Source organism: Coturnix japonica, chromosome 4 (genome assembly GCF_054131305.1).
Source record: "Coturnix japonica strain WE chromosome 4, WE-NBRP24, whole genome shotgun sequence".
NCBI lineage: Eukaryota > Metazoa > Chordata > Aves > Galliformes > Phasianidae > Coturnix > Coturnix japonica.
The window spans coordinates 10,502,219-10,520,862 of NC_140666.1; the positions used below are offsets into that span (position 1 = coordinate 10,502,219).

Below are 18,644 nucleotides of genomic sequence, written 5' to 3' on the forward strand. Positions count from 1 at the left end.
TGATGGGGGTCAGTAATGGAGGGCACTGATGGAGGGCACTGATGGAGGTCAGCCATTGCTGGCTCCACAAACAGCCTTCTTCCAAAGGAGAGAAATATAGAGAGGGGGGGCACACGTTTTGGAATCCACTTGCTATCTGCATCTAGTTAAAGAGCCCACAGCAATGGTCTGTGCTGCACACGGTGCTGCAAATCCACCTCATGGCATCTGTGTGCATTTGGGGTGACCTCAGGATGATCTCTGAGCAACAGAGGTTGCCTCAGCGAGGTGCCCTGTTGGCAGTGCCATCTATCTGAGATAATCCCTGGGGCTGCAGGATGGGGGTTTTGCATGATATGTGTGTTTGGGCTGCATCCTTTGTAGCAGAGAATCAACTGCAAAATGGGATACACTACATGCAGACATCTATCTGATGCTTACAGTCATACAGCACCAATGTTTGGACTGTGGGTTTAATATCTTTTCTCACTGCTACACTAGCAGTGTTCCCATGGCTCCCATCCTGGATCGCCTCGTCTTTCTCTGAACCCCCCCTAAGGTGATTCTGCCTGGTTTAGGCACAGTATTAGAGCACACAAGATCATTTCCAGCTGCATCTCCCAAAAGGACACCTATATCCAAATTTCCCCCCCGCAAAAAAAAAAAAAAACAAACAACAAACCAAACCAAACCAGTTTATTTTCATCAGTAACGTATAAGGGAAAACCCAGACAAACATTGACAGAAGCAAACAGAACTCGGAGGTAAAACACACTTCTTGTTTGACATACAGGGATTCGGGGCCTTGTGAGAGGACACCCCTCAGTGGCTCCTTCCCACTGAAGCTGTGTATGGGATGCACGGTGTCACACCCAGACATATTCAGACCCTCATTCATTAGCAGTAACCATGGATTCCAACAAGCCTGGGGGAAAAGTATTTCTTTTTCTTTCTCTTTTTTTCTTGAAAGGGAGAGTCTGATGCTTTTTGCCAACAGCAAGAGATTTTGGAATATGGTACTGGATAAAAGCAACTCCTTAGGCAGTTCTGCTTCCCATCCCCACAGCGGGGATCCTTATCCTCAGTTGGGAGGTAAAGAGATACCACTGCTTCATGTTAAATAGGGAAAAAGTTACTGCTAAGAGGCCACTGCCCCTGTTCTAAAGCCTCTGCAAAGCACGGAAATCTGAGAAGATGTAAGCAGTGCATCACGTTTTCCCTGCATCACTGAACCACATAACAAACTGGTCACAGGCAGCAAAGGCTATGGGACACCTCCCTCAAACACAAGAATGCTTAGTCGGGTCCATTCCCTGCCTGACTACATCAAAGAAAATGTATGTTTGTGCCTGGGGTGACTCTATGGGGTGGGCTGCACGAGCCAGCGCAGGGCAATGGTTGTGTTCTAACCTGCAGCTGAGGCTGCAATAAAGCAGAATTGCATCCAGGCCAAGTTTACACTGCTGAGGATCTCAGGTCTTACGCTCAGGGATGAACCCCCACCTCAGGAGTGCCAACCTAGCATGATGAACTGCCCAAGTCTTTGCCCACACTCTGGTTTTGCAGCTCCTGCTGAGGCCAGTGCTCCTCCAGCCAGGTGCTAACTGCCTGCAAACTGTCCTGCTCAAAGCCAGCTTGTATCTTCCTACATTACAGACCAGCAGCAAAGCAAGACTATGCTGTAGACATACCATAGATCTCTCAGACCCCAAGTGAAACTTTATTTAGACAGCTGAAAATATATAAATAGGTAAATTAAAAAAACAAAACCAAAACCAAACCAATTTTTTCTGGGTGCTTTTGGAGAGAGCTGCCTCGAGGGTCCGTATTCCTCAGACTCACTCCACTAAGATACCTTCACTTTGCCTTTCTCAGGAGCCGCCTCGTGGAGGAGCGGCTGCTCATCCCCATTCACCGACAGCATCCTCTTTTCTGGTGGCTGCTCCTCGGGCTGGCGGGCAATCAGCAGGCGGCAGGTGAGCAGGATCCCAAAGACCAGAGCATGGGCATAACGCTTGAGTGGGTCCCCCACTAGCTGGTGGAAGAAGAGCACAGCCAGCACGAGGAGGAGGAGCAGAAAGTTGGCCACGTCTTTGGGGCGGCCAGGTACCAGTGTCATGACAATGCCACACGCCACTTCTAGGGCTCCGATGCTCTTGCGGAGAAGGATGGAGCTGACTCCCATCTTCTTCAGCATGGGGAGGGCCCGCACGTAGCTCTTGTAGGCTCGTTTCTGAAAGCAAGCAGTGACAGTGAAGGATGCGGTGATGTGAAGAGGAAGAGGTGACTTTCATTGACATAGGTAAGTGTGGTATGATGTAAAGATCATAGAATCATAGAATCATACAATCATAGAATGGCCTGGGTTGCAAAGGACCCCAAAGATCATCCAGTTCCAACCCCCTGCTATGTGTGGGGTCACCATCCAGCAGCCCAGGCTGCCCAGAGCCACATCCAGCCTGGCCTTGAATGCCTGCAGGGATGGGGCATCCACAGCCTCCTTGGGAAACCAAGATCAGTGATCACAGACCCAGCTGGCATGATACCCCTCTGTAGCCACAAAGCTTCTGTTGGAAGGATATTAACACTCCATCAACCTGCAGTTCTCCTTCAGGAGGTGGAAGACAGCTGTGCAAGCTAGCACCCAGTGCTGGAGCTAGGACTGCGTTAAGGACTCCTCCCGAAATCTGAAGTTACCATTGCTATGATCAGCAATGCAGAACCATGTTTAAAAGAAACCACTGTCTGAGAGTATCATGGCCTTAAATAACACACCTTGTCCCTGACAAGCCAGGGTACAGATGGTGGAAGAAATCACTTCCCATCTCAAAGCAACAGAGACTACCCCAGGGTTTGTGGGCAGGACAAATTCAGTGCAGGGCAGGCAACGCATCAGAGATCAGATTCACCTTTGTGAGTCCTGCTCCTGCTCTCACCCACCTCTGTGATCCTTTCTTTCCTCAGATAAAAGCATGCAGACATTTGACATCCTTGCCCTCTGATTTCTGCTGAATTTAGAAGCAGTGTGAGCTGCTGCCAGCCTCCTTCTGTGGCTATTTGAGGGAAGAAGCAACCTCTGTCCTCACATACACTCAAGTTCTTGCATTCAAACATGAGGTATAGGTGGGTTTGCGTACTTACTTCCCAAGCAGTTTTGGAAACCTGCTTTATGGGCACACAGAACTTTCCCCCTTCTCTGTGGATTTTAAGAGAAGCCGATGATGCTGTAGTTGAACAATATTCAGCTTTGCTGTCGGACAAAGATCCCTTGACCAAGGGTATGTAAGGTAAGGATGAGACTTCTATCAACAAAAGCTCTCCTTGGGGCAGCAGTTTTTAATAGATAGATGAAGAAATGGGTTTGGTGGTATGCCCCACAGCACTGTGGGATTCCAATAGATAAACAGTTGTGTGTGCTTTTTGCTGAATGGCAAAATAAAACTGAAAAAAATCACTGCCCGTTTGGGTAAATAGCAGCAGTTCTGTTTGTTTGGGGCAAGAAGTCACACGCTGATGGACAAGATCGGGTTTTCATCCCCATCTCCACCACTGAGCAGATCTGCCTGGTTTGCTGTGCAGCAAAAGCATAGAAACCTAAGGAGCCTCATCACAACGCAGGGCATTAAGAATGATGTTGTTGCCCAATATCTGAATGCCTCCGCTTCCTCCTTGTAATAAAAATGGAGATCATCCCTACCTGCAGGCCTTGCTCCTTGCAAAGCAGAGACCCACAGAGGAGCCCAGTGCTGTGCAGAGTGAGTATCCTGCAATGCTGCTAAAGCCTCAGGGCCCTATTCCTAAACCTCACTTAGGCAGCAGGAGCTGGAGAGCTTTGTTTTCTGGACATTTTGTTCTCACCTCTCACTCCTGAGTTATTCTGCAATGCTGTTCTCGGTCAGAGCCCTGTGCAGGGCTACAGACACAGCGTTGCCATTCAGATGTTATTTGAGAGCTAAGGAAAAGCAGGTGCAGCGATGGGAGAGAACAGAATGTGCTGGAAACTTCCATCACTGTTTCTTACGGGCTCAACAATTACACCGGTGCTTCTCCACCATTGCAAAGACTAAAATGAAAATGGAGGAGGGCAGGAGAATAAGCCAAGGCAGACGGGAGCAGCAGGCCAGCCCTTGCTCTTGCTCTGGGACTCTCCCAGCTGATAAATGCACTCGGTGCCACCCCCCTCCTTAGCACCCAGTAGGGGAAGAGGTGCATTTCCCAGAGCACAGGGAGTAATTAGGTGATTCTTCACATCTTCTTCTGCCTGCTAAGAATCCCACAGCATCTCACGGATTAATCTCGTGCAAGCCTGGTGAGGTGGGGACACTCAGTGCCATTATCCCTGCAGGAGTGCACCCACAACATCGAGCACAATCCTTGGGCACCTGGGGTGGGCACTGCCCGAGGATGGCCGGACCCTCCCTGCATCCCACACCCACCCTTCCCCCATCTTTAGGGAACAGCGGTGCCATCCCGCCGTCCTCGCCCCGCACCGCAGCTTTCTCCCACGGAGCGCTGGGGGATGCCGGCATCTTTTCGCTCGGTTCCTCCCCGTACCCAGCGCACGGCTCCCTCCCTCCCATCGTTGTTCCCAAGCGGTCGCGGTCCACCCCCCGAGAGCAGCACGGCCGCCCCTCCGCCGGCCTCACCATCTCGTTGTAGGCATCCCTGCTGAGCCGCGGGGTCAGCTTGATGGTCCCCATGAAGACAAAGAAGAGCCCCAGGGCCACCGAAAGGGCGACGATGGTGATGGTCCTGGGGGATGCCATCGATGCGGTCCTAACGCGGCCTCCGAGCTGCGGTCACCATGGAGGGAGCCGAGGAATAAAGCTGCAGAGACAGCGGGAGGGATGCGGCCTCTCCGCCCCGCGGCCGCCGGGTCCTAACGCCCGCCCCGCAATACCCCGCAGCTCCGGGCGCGGGGCGCTGCTCCCGGAGCCCCGCATCCCAATGAGGACGGTGCAACCCCGCTGCCAGCTCCTCCCCTTGTGCGTGTAGCGCTCCACAGCAACCGTGCGTCCTGATCCCGTGTTGCTTTTTGATGTCAAGTCATTCTCTCCCCTCCAATTTCCTTTTGGCAGAAGGACAGCCTAACAGAGATCTGTTCCCACCTTACAGCAAGAAGCCGAGGTGTAATTATACAGAGCAATAATGCTGGAGAACCACCTCTCCTATGGAGCCAGGCTGTGAGCTGGGGGGCTCAGCCTGGGGTTGCAGGGAAATCTCAGAGCTGGGTGGGCTCAGCCTGGGGAAAATAGGGCTGCAGGGAGACCTCAGTGCAGCGCCTGAAGGGATTGTATAAGCAGCACGGGGACCGACTTTTTACAGGGGCAGATAGTGATGGATAGAGGGAGGATGGCTTTAAACTAAAACAGGAGAGGTTTAGGTTAGAGGTTAGGAAGAAATTCTTTACAGAGCTGTCCAGAGAGCTGTGGGTGCCCCATCCCTTGGGACATTCAAGGCCAGGTCGGATGGGGCTCTGCACAGCCTGAGCTGCTGGTTGGCAGCCCTGTACATGGCAGTGGGGGGGTGGAATTAGGTGATTTTTAAGATCCTAGCCTAAGTTAAGTTCCATGAACCACATCCCTCACCGTGAGCTGAAAATGAGAGGGAAGCCATGCAAAGGGGCAGCACGAGGGAACCTGTCAGCAGTGTGCCCATCACCTCCTTCTGCTGTAGGATCTGCTGTAACAAGGCCCAGGTCCTGACCCCATGTATTTGAAGAGCCCAGTGAAGGTGGCTGGCACTGTCCCAAGCTCTTAGGGACATGGCTTAGAGGGGAATACTGGCAATAGGTGTACAGTTGGACTTGATGATCTTAAGAGTTCTTTTCCACTCTCAGTGATCCTATGAAGCTCAGGGCTCCTTAGGACCAAATCACAGCTGTGAGAGACACCAGCAGGCAGAGCCCTCAGGGCAGGAGCTCTCCCTGTTTCCTTAGAATTCTGCTAATCTCCATTGAACCAATTTCTTCTTTCTGAGGAAATTCAAAGCCTGACTGCAGAAACACATTCTGCTGACTGAGACCTACCTCCAATCTGCAGCGATTTCATCTTCTGAAGAGCTGGAGAGAATTTCAAGCACCTTTGAGGCTCACAGCTTGCCAGCCAATGAGAAGAGCGTGATGTACAAATACCTTCTATTTGTTTACACAGTTAGCATGGTTTATCTATTTATTTGGCTATTACAGAGCAACCCAATGAGAAAACAACTTCCAGAAATCATTCTGTTTCCATATAGATTAGGCAACCCACAGTAAGAGCAAACAGAAAATAACTCATTTCTTGATATAAAAATAAACTCAAGTCCCAGCCACATCCGCTCCTTAAGGACATCAGGAGGTCGCTTCCTGAGCTTGCAGAGCTGCAAACCTCCTCGCTGTCAGCGGGTGAGCAGCAGCACCAGCTCACAGTGAGCAGTGTGAGGGAACATGTCGAAAGGGACAGCCAGCGCCGGGGCAAAGGGATCTCCTTCCAGCTTCTTCCCTGGGTCAGCTGGACAGCACAGCCTGCAGGAAGAACAGCAGTGGAGGACAACCTTCAGACTGACAGCATAAGCCTTCCCATGCCATTAGTGGCACGGAGAAGGCATTAAGAGGGTATCTTTAGGTTGGCTAACATCCATCAGCCCTCTGCTGGGTGATTAACCCTAAGGAGGTGACTGCTAATCCTAGGATTAGCTGGAGGCCCACCTTCCTGCAGGGAGCGTGGGGATGCAGTATCCCACACCCTGCAGCACTATCATACAATCACACAATCATAGAATGGCCTGGGTTGAAAAGGCCCACAGTGCTCATCCAGCTCCAACCCCCTGCTGTGTGCAGGGTCACTAACCAGCAGCCCAGGCTGCCCAGAGCCACATCCAGCCTGGCCTTGAATGCCTGCAGGGATGGGGCATCCACAGCCTCCTTGGGGAACCTGTTCCAGTGCTTCACCACCCTCCGTGCCATGTTGGGGAAGGGCTGTGCACAGTGTCATTACAACACCTTTGCATTCTTTTCTACCCCTGACTGATGCTTTCTGCTGGCACTCAGCCCCAGGAATACCCACTACTTCAACCAGTGCAGCTTGAAGGTAAACCCAAAGCTGTGCAAAAGCACAAACCACTTCTGGCCACGCACTGACCAGGGTGCCACCTGCAGAATTAACCCAGTGCAATTTGGTAACAACAAAAACCCTCCTGTGCTGAGGACAGGTCTTTAGGTCCTGGTCCTCAGGGCACACAACAGTGTCACTAATGTCAGCAGAAAAGAAAAAGGGAGGCTGCTCACTGCAGGAAGTTCCTCATGGCTTCACCCTCTGGTTTGCAGGAGATGTAGAGCAGCCTTCGGATGGCCCCGCAGCTCCGGATGGCCTTCACGACCCTGTGATCTGCAACAGCACAGCACCATCTCACCATGTTCTGGTGACACCCCATGGCACTGGGCAGCATCTGGGCTCTAGGGACAGTCTGGGACTTCCCAATACTGGCCCAAACCAGTAGAGGTCACAAGGGTGGTTGTAGGGCCAGAGAATGAGTTAGCTGGGGGCTTGGAGCCATCACAACAGCTCACACACAGCTTGCTCAAAACTGTCTCTTCAAGGTGAAAATAAATGGTATATTCTTACGGATCCCAGCCCGGGATGGGTTCACCACTGCAACAAGGGGTCGGGCATCCTCCCATGATGAGAGCAGTGCTGGTAACACAACCTCTGCCTTTCCACTGTGAAACTCACAGTTTGAAATTCCTGCACGGAGAAAGAAGGCACACAAATAAAGAGCACTCTCAGACATCCCAACACAAAACCCCACTCTTTGCTGAGCGGATGGTGTAGTTAGGAGCAACCCTTCCCTTTTGCTTCAGGTTTCTCAGCAATGGCAGTGGTTGAACTTACCATTGAATGCTGCATTCCACCTGGCATCCTCTATTGCCTTCTGCACTATCTCAACACCAATCACCTTGGACACATGGCGAGCCAGAGAGAGACCAATAGTGCCTGGAAACCAGGGATTCACAAACACTCTGCATTTACATGTAGAAAAACAAGCACTGGAGATAATGTTGGGCATGCAAAGCATTTGCCCCAGGGAGCTGTGGTGTCCCATCCCTGGAGGTGCCTATGGCTGGGCTGGTTGGGGCCCTGGGCAGCCTGAGGTGGTGGGAGGCACCCAGCCCGTGGCATGGGTGGGACTGGGTGGGCTTTAAGGTCCCTTCCAACCCAACTGCTCTATGATTCATGCTGCTCACCCGTCCCACAGCAGACATCAAGGAGCACAGTGTCTCCAGCAGCCTGGCTCAGCTCCCTGACCGCCTGATACAGCACTTCTGCTCCACTTGTGTTCACCTGGAAAAAGGCGTCTGGAGAGATGCGAAACGTCAGGCCCAGCACGTCTTCAAAGATGTGTGGCTCTCCATGAAGGAGCTGGAAGGGTGACTGCTCATGGGAACAGCGTGTCATGGTGCTGGAAGGACACATAAAATAACACCCTGCTGGGGGGCGGTGTTTCATTGCCCCGTTCCTGGGGTGCCCATTTGCTTTTAATCCATACAAGCCTTTCAACTAGATCAAGGAATTGTGACACCTTTAAGGGATCTGCAACTTGCTGAACTCAGAATTGAATGGGGTCACGATGACATAGGGTGGAGTTGCGGCCCTTAGTAGAGGGTTGTAGCCGTGGGATGTATTCCCACTTTTGATGCTGATGTGATTTGGAAATGATAGAACCACTGGACCATTTAGGTGGGAACAGACCCTTCAGACCACTGAGTGCAGCCTGGCAGTACCCAGTCCACTGGTAGTCTCCCTAAGAGCACTTTATGTTTTCCCTTTTGCTCCCCAGGCTCAATGCTCCCAAGGGGCAGAACCATATCCAACTATCTCTGATGCTTCATGACAAACGCAAAGTGCAGCCACCTTAAAGCCATGCCCACAAGAGCCACCCCAGCACCAATACCTCTCCTGGAAGTACAGTGACGTCAGGGCACACGCTGCTCCGGGTCCATGGGTGAAGAACTCTCTCAGCAGTTCTTTCTGAGCAGCCAGAGCCTCCTGGAAGAGAGGGAAGGAATGGTTGGGTCTCTATGCCCGGAGAGCTCCATGACAGCCATTGGGATGTCCTGGAGCTGTCCCAGCTCCACTCACCTGGCCCAGCTGCTGGGGGTGGAAGGTGACGATGGCCATGGTGTGGCCGTGCTGGGAGGTGCGCACCACGAGCTCCCTCCAGTGCCCACCTTCATGGAAGAGGATGCAGGAGTCCAGCGGGGAGCGGCGGATGAACTGCTCATAGCACTGCATGGAACAGAGCACAGTGAGGGGCACAGCCCTCATCCTCACGCCATGCTGTGCCCCAAACAGCCACTGTTCCACCATTGCCCTCTATGCTATCTCAGCTGAACACCAAGAGAAAGTTCTTTGTGAGGAAAACGACACATTTCTATCTTTCCACTTTGTGATTCTCATCTGTTTTAAATAGCAGCTAATAGCTGCTCCATTAACTTCGCTCCAGGGGACACATCTGAGGTTCCAGCATTAACTTTTATGCTTCAAAAAACATTTTTTTCCATTGGCCAGAATCAAAACAGAACCGGGACCACCTCGTAACTACACATGCATATACATGCACATACATATTACACATACACATACACACAGCCAATGCAGTGTTGCCCCAGGAGGAGCTCTGACACTCTGTCTATCCTCCCTTCTACAGACAGATGTGATATTTGCTTTACCTGGGCCACTTGTGTGTGCTTCTGGGGGATGTTCTTCATGTGGGCAGTTCTCACACAGACAATATTTCTTGCTGGAGAGAGAGATGGGTTTGTGAGGGGTTTGTTTCACTGCAAACCATGCAGCGTGCAGCACTGTAAGCTGGAGGAAAGCCTTGCCTCTGAATCATCCCATTGTGCAAAAGAGAAGAAAAGATGAGATGTAAGCCCAGCAGCTCTCACCCAGCACCACTCCTGGCCCCATACTGACCTCTGCCCGTCCCCACATACAGCCCCACTGTTTTGGGGTTCCCATCCGGCCCTCGGTTCACAGAGAAGGTGGATTTGTTGCGGTACCCATTGACGGTGGGCTGTGGGAGGAAAGAAGAAAATGAAAGCTTTGTATGAGGGCTGCTCCAAAAGTGATGCCACCTGCTTTATGATGTTGGCCCACAGTGTCACCGGTGGATGCTGGTGGGTGGGGTTAAAGCTTCCCAACAATATCCCAGTTCCTTTTATTGCCGTGTGACAGATGGCAGCAGAGGAATAGTCTGACAGAATGTGGTCTGATATGGGAGTGCAGATGAAGCAAAGGGGTGTCAATGAATTCCTCCATGCACATAAAGTGGCACCCATTGCCATTCAACAGCACTTGCTGGACATTTGTGGAGCCCAACCAGTGGATGCAGCACCTGTGCTTCAGCCATGGTGACAGCAACAGTGGTCGCCACTGCTGGTGCAGATTTGAGAGCATACAGATCTTGTTCTGCAGTCTGCAGAGCAGAAGGCAGCAAGGCACCTTCTCTGGAACCAACCAAGGCACTCACCGAGGGGACCACGGGCTGCAGCGGACAGCAAAGCCCACTGGGATCCTGCACACCTCCTCCCAGCTCCTCTAGATGCGACGTCAGGGTCTGCAGAACCTCCCTCAGTCTCTCGTACTTCACCTACAGAGCAGCGCTAAGCCAGGAACACTCCCACAGCACCACACAACCTCTGTGTACCACAGAGCAATGGAGAGACCGTGGCCCCAAGGGTAAGTCTGGGATGTTGGATCACTGGAGACTCTATTAACCTGTCCTGCACTGGGCAGGGCCTGAGCACCTTCTGTGCTTTAGAATAACTCAGGAATGAAGGCAACAAAGGGTGGAGTTTAGGGACTTGGTTCAGTAAGCATGGGGTGGGAATTGGTGATCTTTGAGGTCTTTTCTAATCCTAATGATTCTGTGATTCTATGGGAATAGACCAGGCTGCAGTGTCAGATCCCCACGTCAAGGGGATGGAAAGGGAAAGTTGGGGCAACACGATGAAGACATTCCAGGTGAGCACACCTTACCTGCAGCTGCTCCTGGTATGGAAGTCTCCACAGTGGCGTCGCTGCATCTGCCAGCCTGGAAAGCACAACAGAGGGCTTGTGCTCAGAGCTGCTTGGGGTGGGAGGGCCCAGGAGCCACAACAAACACAGCAGCCACAGCGAGCACAGAACAGGCTGAGCCTGAACCCCTGGTGTCCTGGATGAGCCCCCATTAGAGGACAGAGCCAAGAACAGCCCTGTCTCTCTGGAGGTTTCCCATAGAAGAACAAGACACTCCTCTCATTGCTTGCTGCACCCTCTGCCTGCTCACATTGCTGGTCACTGCTGTGAAAGCTGCATAGGATGAAACCCAATGCAGACCAATGCAGTTTCTGCACTGTATAAGGGGAATTACAGGCTCAAGGACGTGGCCAACCCTCCAGTGGCAGCCTTAGAACCCACTGATGCTTATATCCAAGTCAAGGGGAGCAGGAATGCAACGCACAAAGCTGCCTTGTGTGAAGAAAATAAGTGAGGATAGGGTGAGATGTATATAATCCAAACAGTCCTAAGTGTCTATCAGGTGTTCGGATGGATATACTGCTGTTCTTCCCCACTTTGGGGCTTTGGGAGCTGCATCCAAATCACCATCTGATTTCGAGCACACAACTGTGAATCACCGGGGTGAGTGCTTTCTGCTTGCCAGCAGGGCAGTTGCTCTGTCCCAGCTCCTTCCCTCTTGCTTAGGCCTCTTCATTTGCCTTTTCCACTACTTCTGTCACAGCTGAGCCTCTCATTTCTACCTGGACAGAGGTGAAACCTTTAAGCTCTCAGTGCAGTCACCTGCTCTGGCACTGACAATCACAGCCAGGCTGATGCTTGCTGAGGGCAATAAACACCATGATTGCTCAGGGTTCTGACAGCAGATAGCTGAGCTGTGCATGCAGTGTGCAACACATGGACCTTCCTAACCGCAGCCCTCCATACACAAATGCTCCCCCACCACACGCAGCACACACCTCCCACTGCCATACCTCTCTTCCCAGGAGGATGCTGGCAGGCTGCAGCCCTCTGTGCCCTTCTTCCTTCTCCTCTTAGCTGCTCTCTCCCCTGTTGGCTGTCGGCAGTCCCACCCAGGCATGCTGCTCAGGAACATGGGCTGCGTGGTCAGCAGGCGGAGGCACCAGCGTGTCAGCATGGATGCGTGGGGCAGGGCCATGGCAGGCAGCAGAGGGGCTGCTCAGAGCCCTCCAGCCCCACGGTGTCAGCAGATGTCACAGCTGTGCGCCCCAGCTGCACCTGGAATAGAGCAGCAACAGGCGTGATGCTTCTCCGGTCCTTTCCATCCTCATTTGAGCATCATAGGGAATTTTGCAAACTCCCCACGGATCAGAGCTTAACTGCTCAGCTTTCCCAGCACTAAGATTGGCAGCAGTGACCCAGAGCTATCAGTGCAATGATTTAGGCTCACTTGAGCCTCCTGCAGACATCCCAGACCTGGGGTTAACACTGCACAGATATCATTCCAGTTACTGAAATGAGGCAGAGCGGAATGGCTGCTTTGCATAACCACCACATAATGTTATACTGTGATTTACAGCATAATATCCCAACAGTTTAATCGATCATGGCTGAAAAGGACGGGGTCTCAAGTATGTTTGAAGCAGGAATTTGTTTATTTTTTGCTTCACCGTGTGACACATCCATCACCAATTTAACCGTACAACAAACCATCATCACAAAGCACTTATCAGCTAAAATTCTTATCCAGGCAATAGCAGCCGCAGGGTAACGCAGGAAGGGCTTCCCTTACATGCAAAGGGAACAAAAAGTTGCTTTTCACCTGGGAAGGGTGCAGGCTGCAGCCATCGCAGTGCGGAATCCGATGGGTGCAGGACAGCAACAGCTGTGTGTCACAGTGGGATCACACCGGGGCCATACTGGGATCACAGCAGAGCGGAACCACTGCTGCTTCCCGGCAGCCCCCGCGGCTGCACGTCACCTCCTGCCTGCCAGAGCTAATGATCCCAACACTGCTTGCAGCTAGAAGTGAAAAGGATGCCAGCCCGCATCCCACCGCCTTCATGCTGGGGATGGGGCAGGGGGTGAGATGTGGGGCACCCGGCATTGAGCACAGCCCCACGAGCCCTGCGGCTTCTGCTGTGGGGGAGGATGGCTGCATGGAGGCGGGGGGTTCCTGCACGCTGAGCACTGCACACAGGCACTGCTGCAGCCCAGCAGCACGGATCGGAAAAGAAAAAGAGCGCTGTGACCTTTGTTTGCTGCTTTCCATAGGAAAAGCTTTGCTGGCTGTGTTTTCCCCCCACCTCTGCTAAAAAGATCATCACAGTATCATAGAATGGCCTGGGTTCAAAAGGACCACAAAGATCATCCGGTTCCAACCTCCTGCTGTGTGCAGGGTCACCAACCAGCAGCCCAGGCTGCCCAGAGCCACATCCAGCCTGGCCTTGAATGCCTGCAGGGATGGGGCGTCCACAGCCTCCTTGGGCAACCTGTTCCAGTGCGTCACCACCCTCGGGGTGAAATATCCCTCTCTCCTGTTCATCATACAGAGAGAAAAGAGGGCTGAAGCTGCTCACACCTTGATTGGAAAGTCCAGAACATTCAGTCTTTAAGGAAACATTTTTATTCTCCCAAGTATTATTCAGGTGTTGGAGATTTGTGGTTGCTATACCAGACTGGTCTGAACGAGCCCCCACCCCTCAGTGCCCAGCTCTGCTGCCCAACAGGGAGGGCAGGCTGCTCTCTGCCTCTGCTCTGCCTTAAAAATAAAGGAACAAATGAGGTGTGGGCACAGAACAGGATAAAAATACAGAGAAATATTCCCTTCTGCAGGAAGGGAACAGGTGCTGATGAAGGCAGCAACACTTGCACATCCCTTGAGGGTTTCTCTTTAGGAGCTGCTGCAGAAGAGCAGAGCTGAGAAGCTCAAAGCAGGCTGCTCCCATTGGGGCTCAGTGGGCACTGCAGCCTCTCTGCCCACCGCAACCTTCCTGAAGCAATGGCCCCAAGCGAGCTGTGCTGTGCCCAGGAGAGCTGCCAGCCCCTGCAAATGTGCTGCTGATAAGAGCAAAGAGCTAAAGGAAGCCCCAAACTCTCTGTCTGCGGTGCACAGAGGCACTGAGGTTACAGAGGCTGCGATAATGAGAGGATAGAGCTGTTGTCAACATGGTTTGTGGTTGCAGGGCTGCAGCATTTCCTGGCAGGTCTGCTGTGCAAGTCTGTCAGTGCTCATCTCTGGGCTCCATCATGGAACAAAATATTCCCCTGCTCCACGAATGATGCTTTGATGAGTGTCACCTCATCTTTCCCTGATGTTTTTGTACCTCTCCTGTCCCATCCCTTTCTCCCCCTTTCTGGTGAGAAGGCGACGTGTCCTCAGCAATGATTCACTGCCCATTCTCCTTTTCACTCCTCCCCTCTCCTCTCCTCTGTCTGTGAAGGAGCCCAGCTCTGCCTGCAGCTCTGCTCCTCTGGGCTGCCAAGGCCAAATCTCCTTTGGCACTTCCAGCTTTGTTCGTGCTCAGAAATGTGCTCTTCAGCCATGTCAGCTGTGGTAGGAACAAGCTGGGACCCCAGCTGTCCTTTCCTCCTTGTTTACTCCCATGGAGGCTCTGATCCTCATGGTATTACATGAATTGTAGATTCATGGAATCATTATGGCTGGAAAAAGGAATCTATGATCACCAAGGCCAACCCTGGCCCATCACACCATACTACCAAGCCATGTGTGGTGTACTGGTTCCATCTTCCCAGCAAGCCTTTTCCCATAAATACCAGCAGCCAAAGCCAATCTGCAATGAGGAAATCCCATTCCCCGGACCTTGACCCTACAGTTCTGTCACAGACCTGCTGGGGGTTAGCCTGCCCTGGTTGCTCAGCAGGGCTCCCTTCAGCCTGCCCTGAATGGTGCAGAGCACAGCCCTGCGGAAACTGCTGGACAGGAAAAAGAAGATAATGGGGTCGAGGCAGCTGTTGAGGGCTGAGATGCAGAGCACGAGCTCGTTAGCAAGGTGCAGACCTTGCTTCCAGGGCAGGCTGGAAATGGCCCCAATCTGCGCCAGGATGTAAGGGATGCGGACAGTGTGGTATGGGGTGAAGCAGACGATGAAGATGATCAGGACCACGAAGGTCTTGGTGATGGCTCTCATGCTGGTCTTCTTGTTCAGCTGCTGGGCCTTCATTGAGGAGACCTGGTGCAGCTTGGCAAATATCTTGCCATAGAAGTAGAGGAAGAGCAGCAGCACAATGAAGAAGGCAGCTACTGCGGCCATGTTGAGGGCTGCTGCCGTGGTGCTTTTGCTCCTGAAGTGGAAGCATTTATGGTCACAGGACTCCTTCCCTCTTTTCTCAAAGAAGAAAGGCAGCATGAAGGCAAAGTTCACCACCCAAACCATCCCAGAGGCCAACATGCTGCGGGACACGGTGTGAATCCTGTATTTCTGGAGGGGCCGGATGATCTTCAGGTAGCGGTCCAGGCTGATCAGGCTGAGGAAGGTGATGCTGACATACATGTTGAGGTAGAAGAAGGCCCCAACGATGTTACAAAAGACACGGGGCTCACTCCTGTCCTGGAAGGCGATGCGGAAGGGCAGGCAGAGGGCCAGCAGGAGGTCGGAGAGTGCCAGGTTCCTCATGTACACAGTGATGGAGGTCTGGCGCTGCATGCTGTGTGAAAACACCCAGAGTGCCAGCACATTGCTGAGCAGCCCAATGGCAAAGATCAGGGAGTACATCACAGGCAGCGTCACTGAGAGGAACCCATCGTGGATCTGACAGGAGTTACCCAGGAGCTGCTCAGTGACTTCAATGGTAGGAGGGGGGGTGCTCAGGGGGTCCATCGTGAGCGTGCAGACCTGGAATGCAATATGCAGGGAGAGCTGTAACAGGGTATTGGGGTGAGCTGGAAGCATGTGGGCATTGGGATACACACGGAGTACAGCCACCTGTGGTACCCAGTGCCCCAGATGCAATGGGAAAATGGCTCTGGGCAAGGAACAGGCTCTGCCTGCTCTCTGTAGGGAAATGTCTGCTGAGGATGTGCCCATTAAACACTGGTAGGGAAGCAAAGCCCACTTCTGCCTGTCCCAGCTTCTCCCAGCTCTGTGCCATGAAGGAGGTCAGGAAGGGGCAGATGAGACCGTGGAAGTATGCGGGGTGAGCTGCTTAACAGTGTCTGGAGGGGGGTCAGCCCAACTCCAGCTCTGATTTCACATGAGAGACAAAACAGGTACAGCAAACATTAATCCAGGCCATGTGCAACCCAGGGACCCAACGCTGGGCACTGACACATCCTCTGCCAGCACCTGCCCCACTGCCTACAGAGCCCTTTGTGAGCCTGTGAGCTCCTGCATGCCCCACTGCCTCCCTCCCCTTTCCACTTTCCGTGATGCTGAGTGATGGAGAGCTGCAGAACTCTCCGACTTCCCTCCCACATACCATAACTTCTCTACCGCCTTTCTTTGCTCCCTCCACACCTGCCCAGCATACCAGGACAGCAGGGCAGGGCAGCACACCTGGATGGAGGCTGCAGAGCTCCATGAGCTCGCTGCTTGTAACTCACAGTCATATATAAGCAGGGGACTGAGCTCCCCACATTCACCGCTCACAGCTCAAAGCACAGCAGTGTTGCCACCAAGCCCCTGATGGTTTCAGAGCAGCGTGCTCTGCCTGTACACCCATCACAGTGCTCTGCATATAGTTTGCAAGGGGCAGCACAGCTGAGCACACAGACAGCACGGTTTGCACACACAGGTAGCCCTGCAGCACGCACTGTGTGTGCCTACAGGCACATTAGTGTGGCAGCCACCCACAGCTGTTGTCACAGCACAACTCACGCTCCCCCTCCCAGCTCTGATCACGGCCCCCACCAGCTGCAGCCCGACCCAGAGGCACCCACCTCACCCGGCACTGCTCAGCTCCTGCACCAGCTGTGACAGAGCTCCGTGTTCCCCACAGCCCCTATAAGCCCTTGGCTGCTGACACCTCCCACCCGTGACAAGTCTCACCCCGCTCCACCTCCCCTCCCACGTGTGTTGCTGTGTTTTTCCCCTGCTGGAGGTGGTTCCCGAGGTGAGCTCGGTGCTGCAGGGCGATACTGACATTACGCGCCTCGCAGTGCAGCTCAGCAGCCACGTGGCCCCGCCCCCCCCAATGGGCGTGGCTCCGCGAGACCACGCCCCCACGGGCGCCCCGCCCCGCCCCCCATGCCCCGGCAGTGGGCGCTGATTGGTCGGCGCCATGAGGCTCCGGCGGGACGCGGCGCGATCGCGTCACTTCCGTGCGACGCGTGATGCTGGCGGCGGGCGGTTCGGGGCCCGGCGGTTCGGGCGGCTCCGGAACCGGGCCGGGTCCCGGCGGCGGGGACGGGGACTTCCTGTCGCGGTACCGGCTGGTGTCGGCCAAACTGCGGCGGCGGTTCCTGCGGAAGCCGAACGTGGCGGAGGCGGCGGAGCAGTTCGCGGCGCTGGCGCGGGAGCTGCGCGCTCAGGAGAGCCTGCCGTACGCGGCGTGGTGCCAGCTGGCGGTGGCGCGCTGCGCGCAGAGCCTGTTCCACGGCCCGGCCGAGGCGGCGGCGCTGTGCGAAGCGGCGCGGCTGTTCCTGCGCCAGGAGCGGGACCTGCGGCAGCGCCTGGCTCTGCGCGGGGGGTTCGGCGAGCACCTGGCGGCGGCGCAGAGCTGCGGGGCGTTCGCCGCCCGCCTGCACCTGGAGCGGGGGCAGCCGGCGCTGGCGGCCGGGCTCTGCCTGGAGATGGCGGCGGCGCTGCGAGACACGGGCCGGCCCGCCCGCGCCGCCGCGCACCTGCAGAGGGCGGCCGAGCTGCTGACGGCCGCTAAGCTGCCCCTGGAGGCGCTGCGCTGCCTGACGGAGCGCGCCTCCTGCCTGCTGCTGGGCCGCGACTACGCCGGGGCTCTGGCCGCGCTCACCCGGGCGCAGGCGTTGGCCGGAGCCGGAGCCGGGATCGGGACCGGGGGCGGCGGCGGCGGGGCCGCGCCCGGAGGAGCCTTCCTGGACGCGCTGGTGAGCTGCGAGGTGTCGCGGGTGCTGCTGCTGCTGCTCCTGCAGCCGCCGCCCGGCAAGCTGCCGCCCGAGCACGCCCGCACGCTGGAGCAGTACTGCTGGGAGCCGCCCGAGGGCGGCGCGGCGGGCGGGGGGCTGCCGGCGGCTGCCGGTTACCTGCCCGCACGGCTGTTCCTGCTGCTGCAGTCCGCAGTGCTGGCCTGCCAGGAGAAGGACGCGGCCGCGCTGCGGGCGCTGCAGGCGGAGCTGTGGCCGCTGCTGAGCGCCGAGCAGAACCACCTGCTGCACCTCGTGCTGCACGACCTGCTCAGCCCCGCGGGGAACGGGCTGTGAGCGCCAGCACCGCCGTGCCCGGAGCATCCAGGACTGATACGGAACTGTCCTGCTCGGGGGCTGCCGGCGGGACGGGCTCGGGTCGATTGAGCCCCGCCGGCGGGGCGTGTAACACCGTGTATCACCGTGTAACACCGTGTATTACCATGTAGTACCGTGTAACACCGTGTAGTGCCATGTAACACCATGTTACGGCCCGGCTCGGGGCCTGCAATAAAGCTGCGGAGCGGGCGCTCTCTGGCTGCAGCGATTGGTTGCTGGGGCGGTGGGCGGGGCCAGTGAGTGGGCGTGGTCACGCACGGCGGGAGCGC

The 18,644-nt window shown here is 54.8% G+C and overlaps 4 protein-coding genes across 10 annotated transcripts; 1 reads left to right on the top strand and 3 right to left on the bottom strand.

Annotated features, from left to right (window-relative positions):
* Positions 1-658: 658 nt before the first annotated feature.
* Positions 659-4,877, bottom strand: TMEM35A (transmembrane protein 35A). Its single transcript, XM_015860254.2, has 2 exons — positions 4,626-4,877; positions 659-2,212 (listed from the first exon to the last, which is right to left on the bottom strand). The coding sequence occupies exons 1-2, from the start codon at positions 4,743-4,745 to the stop codon at positions 1,826-1,828; spliced, it is 507 nt and encodes a 168-aa protein (XP_015715740.1). The 5' UTR covers positions 4,746-4,877; the 3' UTR covers positions 659-1,825.
* A 1,258-nt stretch (positions 4,878-6,135) lies between these two features.
* On the bottom strand, positions 6,136-12,911 carry TRMT2B (tRNA methyltransferase 2B). Of its 7 annotated transcripts, none has more exons than XR_014945617.1 (13): positions 12,802-12,911; positions 11,993-12,257; positions 11,001-11,055; positions 10,492-10,611; positions 9,936-10,035; positions 9,689-9,759; positions 9,099-9,245; positions 8,911-9,005; positions 8,301-8,418; positions 7,851-7,952; positions 7,584-7,703; positions 7,247-7,346; positions 6,136-6,484 (listed from the first exon to the last, which is right to left on the bottom strand). XR_014945617.1 is itself a non-coding variant. In XM_015860263.3 (13 exons), the coding sequence occupies exons 2-13, from the start codon at positions 12,175-12,177 to the stop codon at positions 6,358-6,360; spliced, it is 1,437 nt and encodes a 478-aa protein (XP_015715749.1). In that variant the 5' UTR covers positions 12,178-12,257; positions 12,802-12,911; the 3' UTR covers positions 6,136-6,357. The 7 variants fall into 7 exon arrangements, 4 of the variants coding, with proteins under 4 accessions (XP_015715749.1, XP_015715751.1, XP_015715748.1 ...); XM_015860263.3 differs by having other exon boundaries at positions 8,204-8,418; XR_014945618.1 differs by lacking the exon at positions 7,247-7,346.
* Positions 12,912-13,587: 676 nt separating this feature from the next.
* LOC107312654 (putative G protein-coupled receptor 34) lies at positions 13,588-17,072 on the bottom strand. Its single transcript, XM_015860277.3, has 2 exons — positions 16,879-17,072; positions 13,588-15,835 (listed from the first exon to the last, which is right to left on the bottom strand). Exon 2 carries the CDS (start codon positions 15,818-15,820, stop codon positions 14,810-14,812), a length of 1,011 nt encoding a protein of 336 aa, XP_015715763.1. The 5' UTR covers positions 15,821-15,835; positions 16,879-17,072; the 3' UTR covers positions 13,588-14,809.
* A 153-nt stretch (positions 17,073-17,225) lies between these two features.
* On the top strand, positions 17,226-18,565 carry LOC107312553 (40-kDa huntingtin-associated protein-like). Its single transcript, XM_015860081.2, has one exon. It carries the CDS (start codon positions 17,272-17,274, stop codon positions 18,331-18,333), a length of 1,062 nt encoding a protein of 353 aa, XP_015715567.1. The 5' UTR covers positions 17,226-17,271; the 3' UTR covers positions 18,334-18,565.
* Positions 18,566-18,644: the final 79 nt, after the last annotated feature.

Coding starts and splice junctions, on each gene's coding strand:
- TMEM35A (XM_015860254.2), bottom strand. CDS start 4,745: ATGGCATCCCCCAGGACCATCACCATCGTCGCCCTTTCGGTGGCCCTG. Junction 2,213..4,625: donor GGGATGCCTACAACGAGATG/GTGAGGCCGGCG, acceptor GCTTGCTTTCAG/AAACGAGCCTACAAGAGCTA.
- TRMT2B (XM_015860262.3), bottom strand. CDS start 12,177: ATGGCCCTGCCCCACGCATCCATGCTGACACGCTGGTGCCTCCGCCTG. Junction 9,006..9,098: donor ACCCCCAGCAGCTGGGCCAG/GTGAGTGGAGCT, acceptor CCTCTCTTCCAG/GAGGCTCTGGCTGCTCAGAA. Junction 6,485..7,583: donor CCCATCCCGGGCTGGGATCC/GTAAGAATATAC, acceptor TTCTTCCTGCAG/GCTGTGCTGTCCAGCTGACC.
- LOC107312654 (XM_015860277.3), bottom strand. CDS start 15,820: ATGGACCCCCTGAGCACCCCCCCTCCTACCATTGAAGTCACTGAGCAG.
- LOC107312553 (XM_015860081.2), top strand. CDS start 17,272: ATGCTGGCGGCGGGCGGTTCGGGGCCCGGCGGTTCGGGCGGCTCCGGA.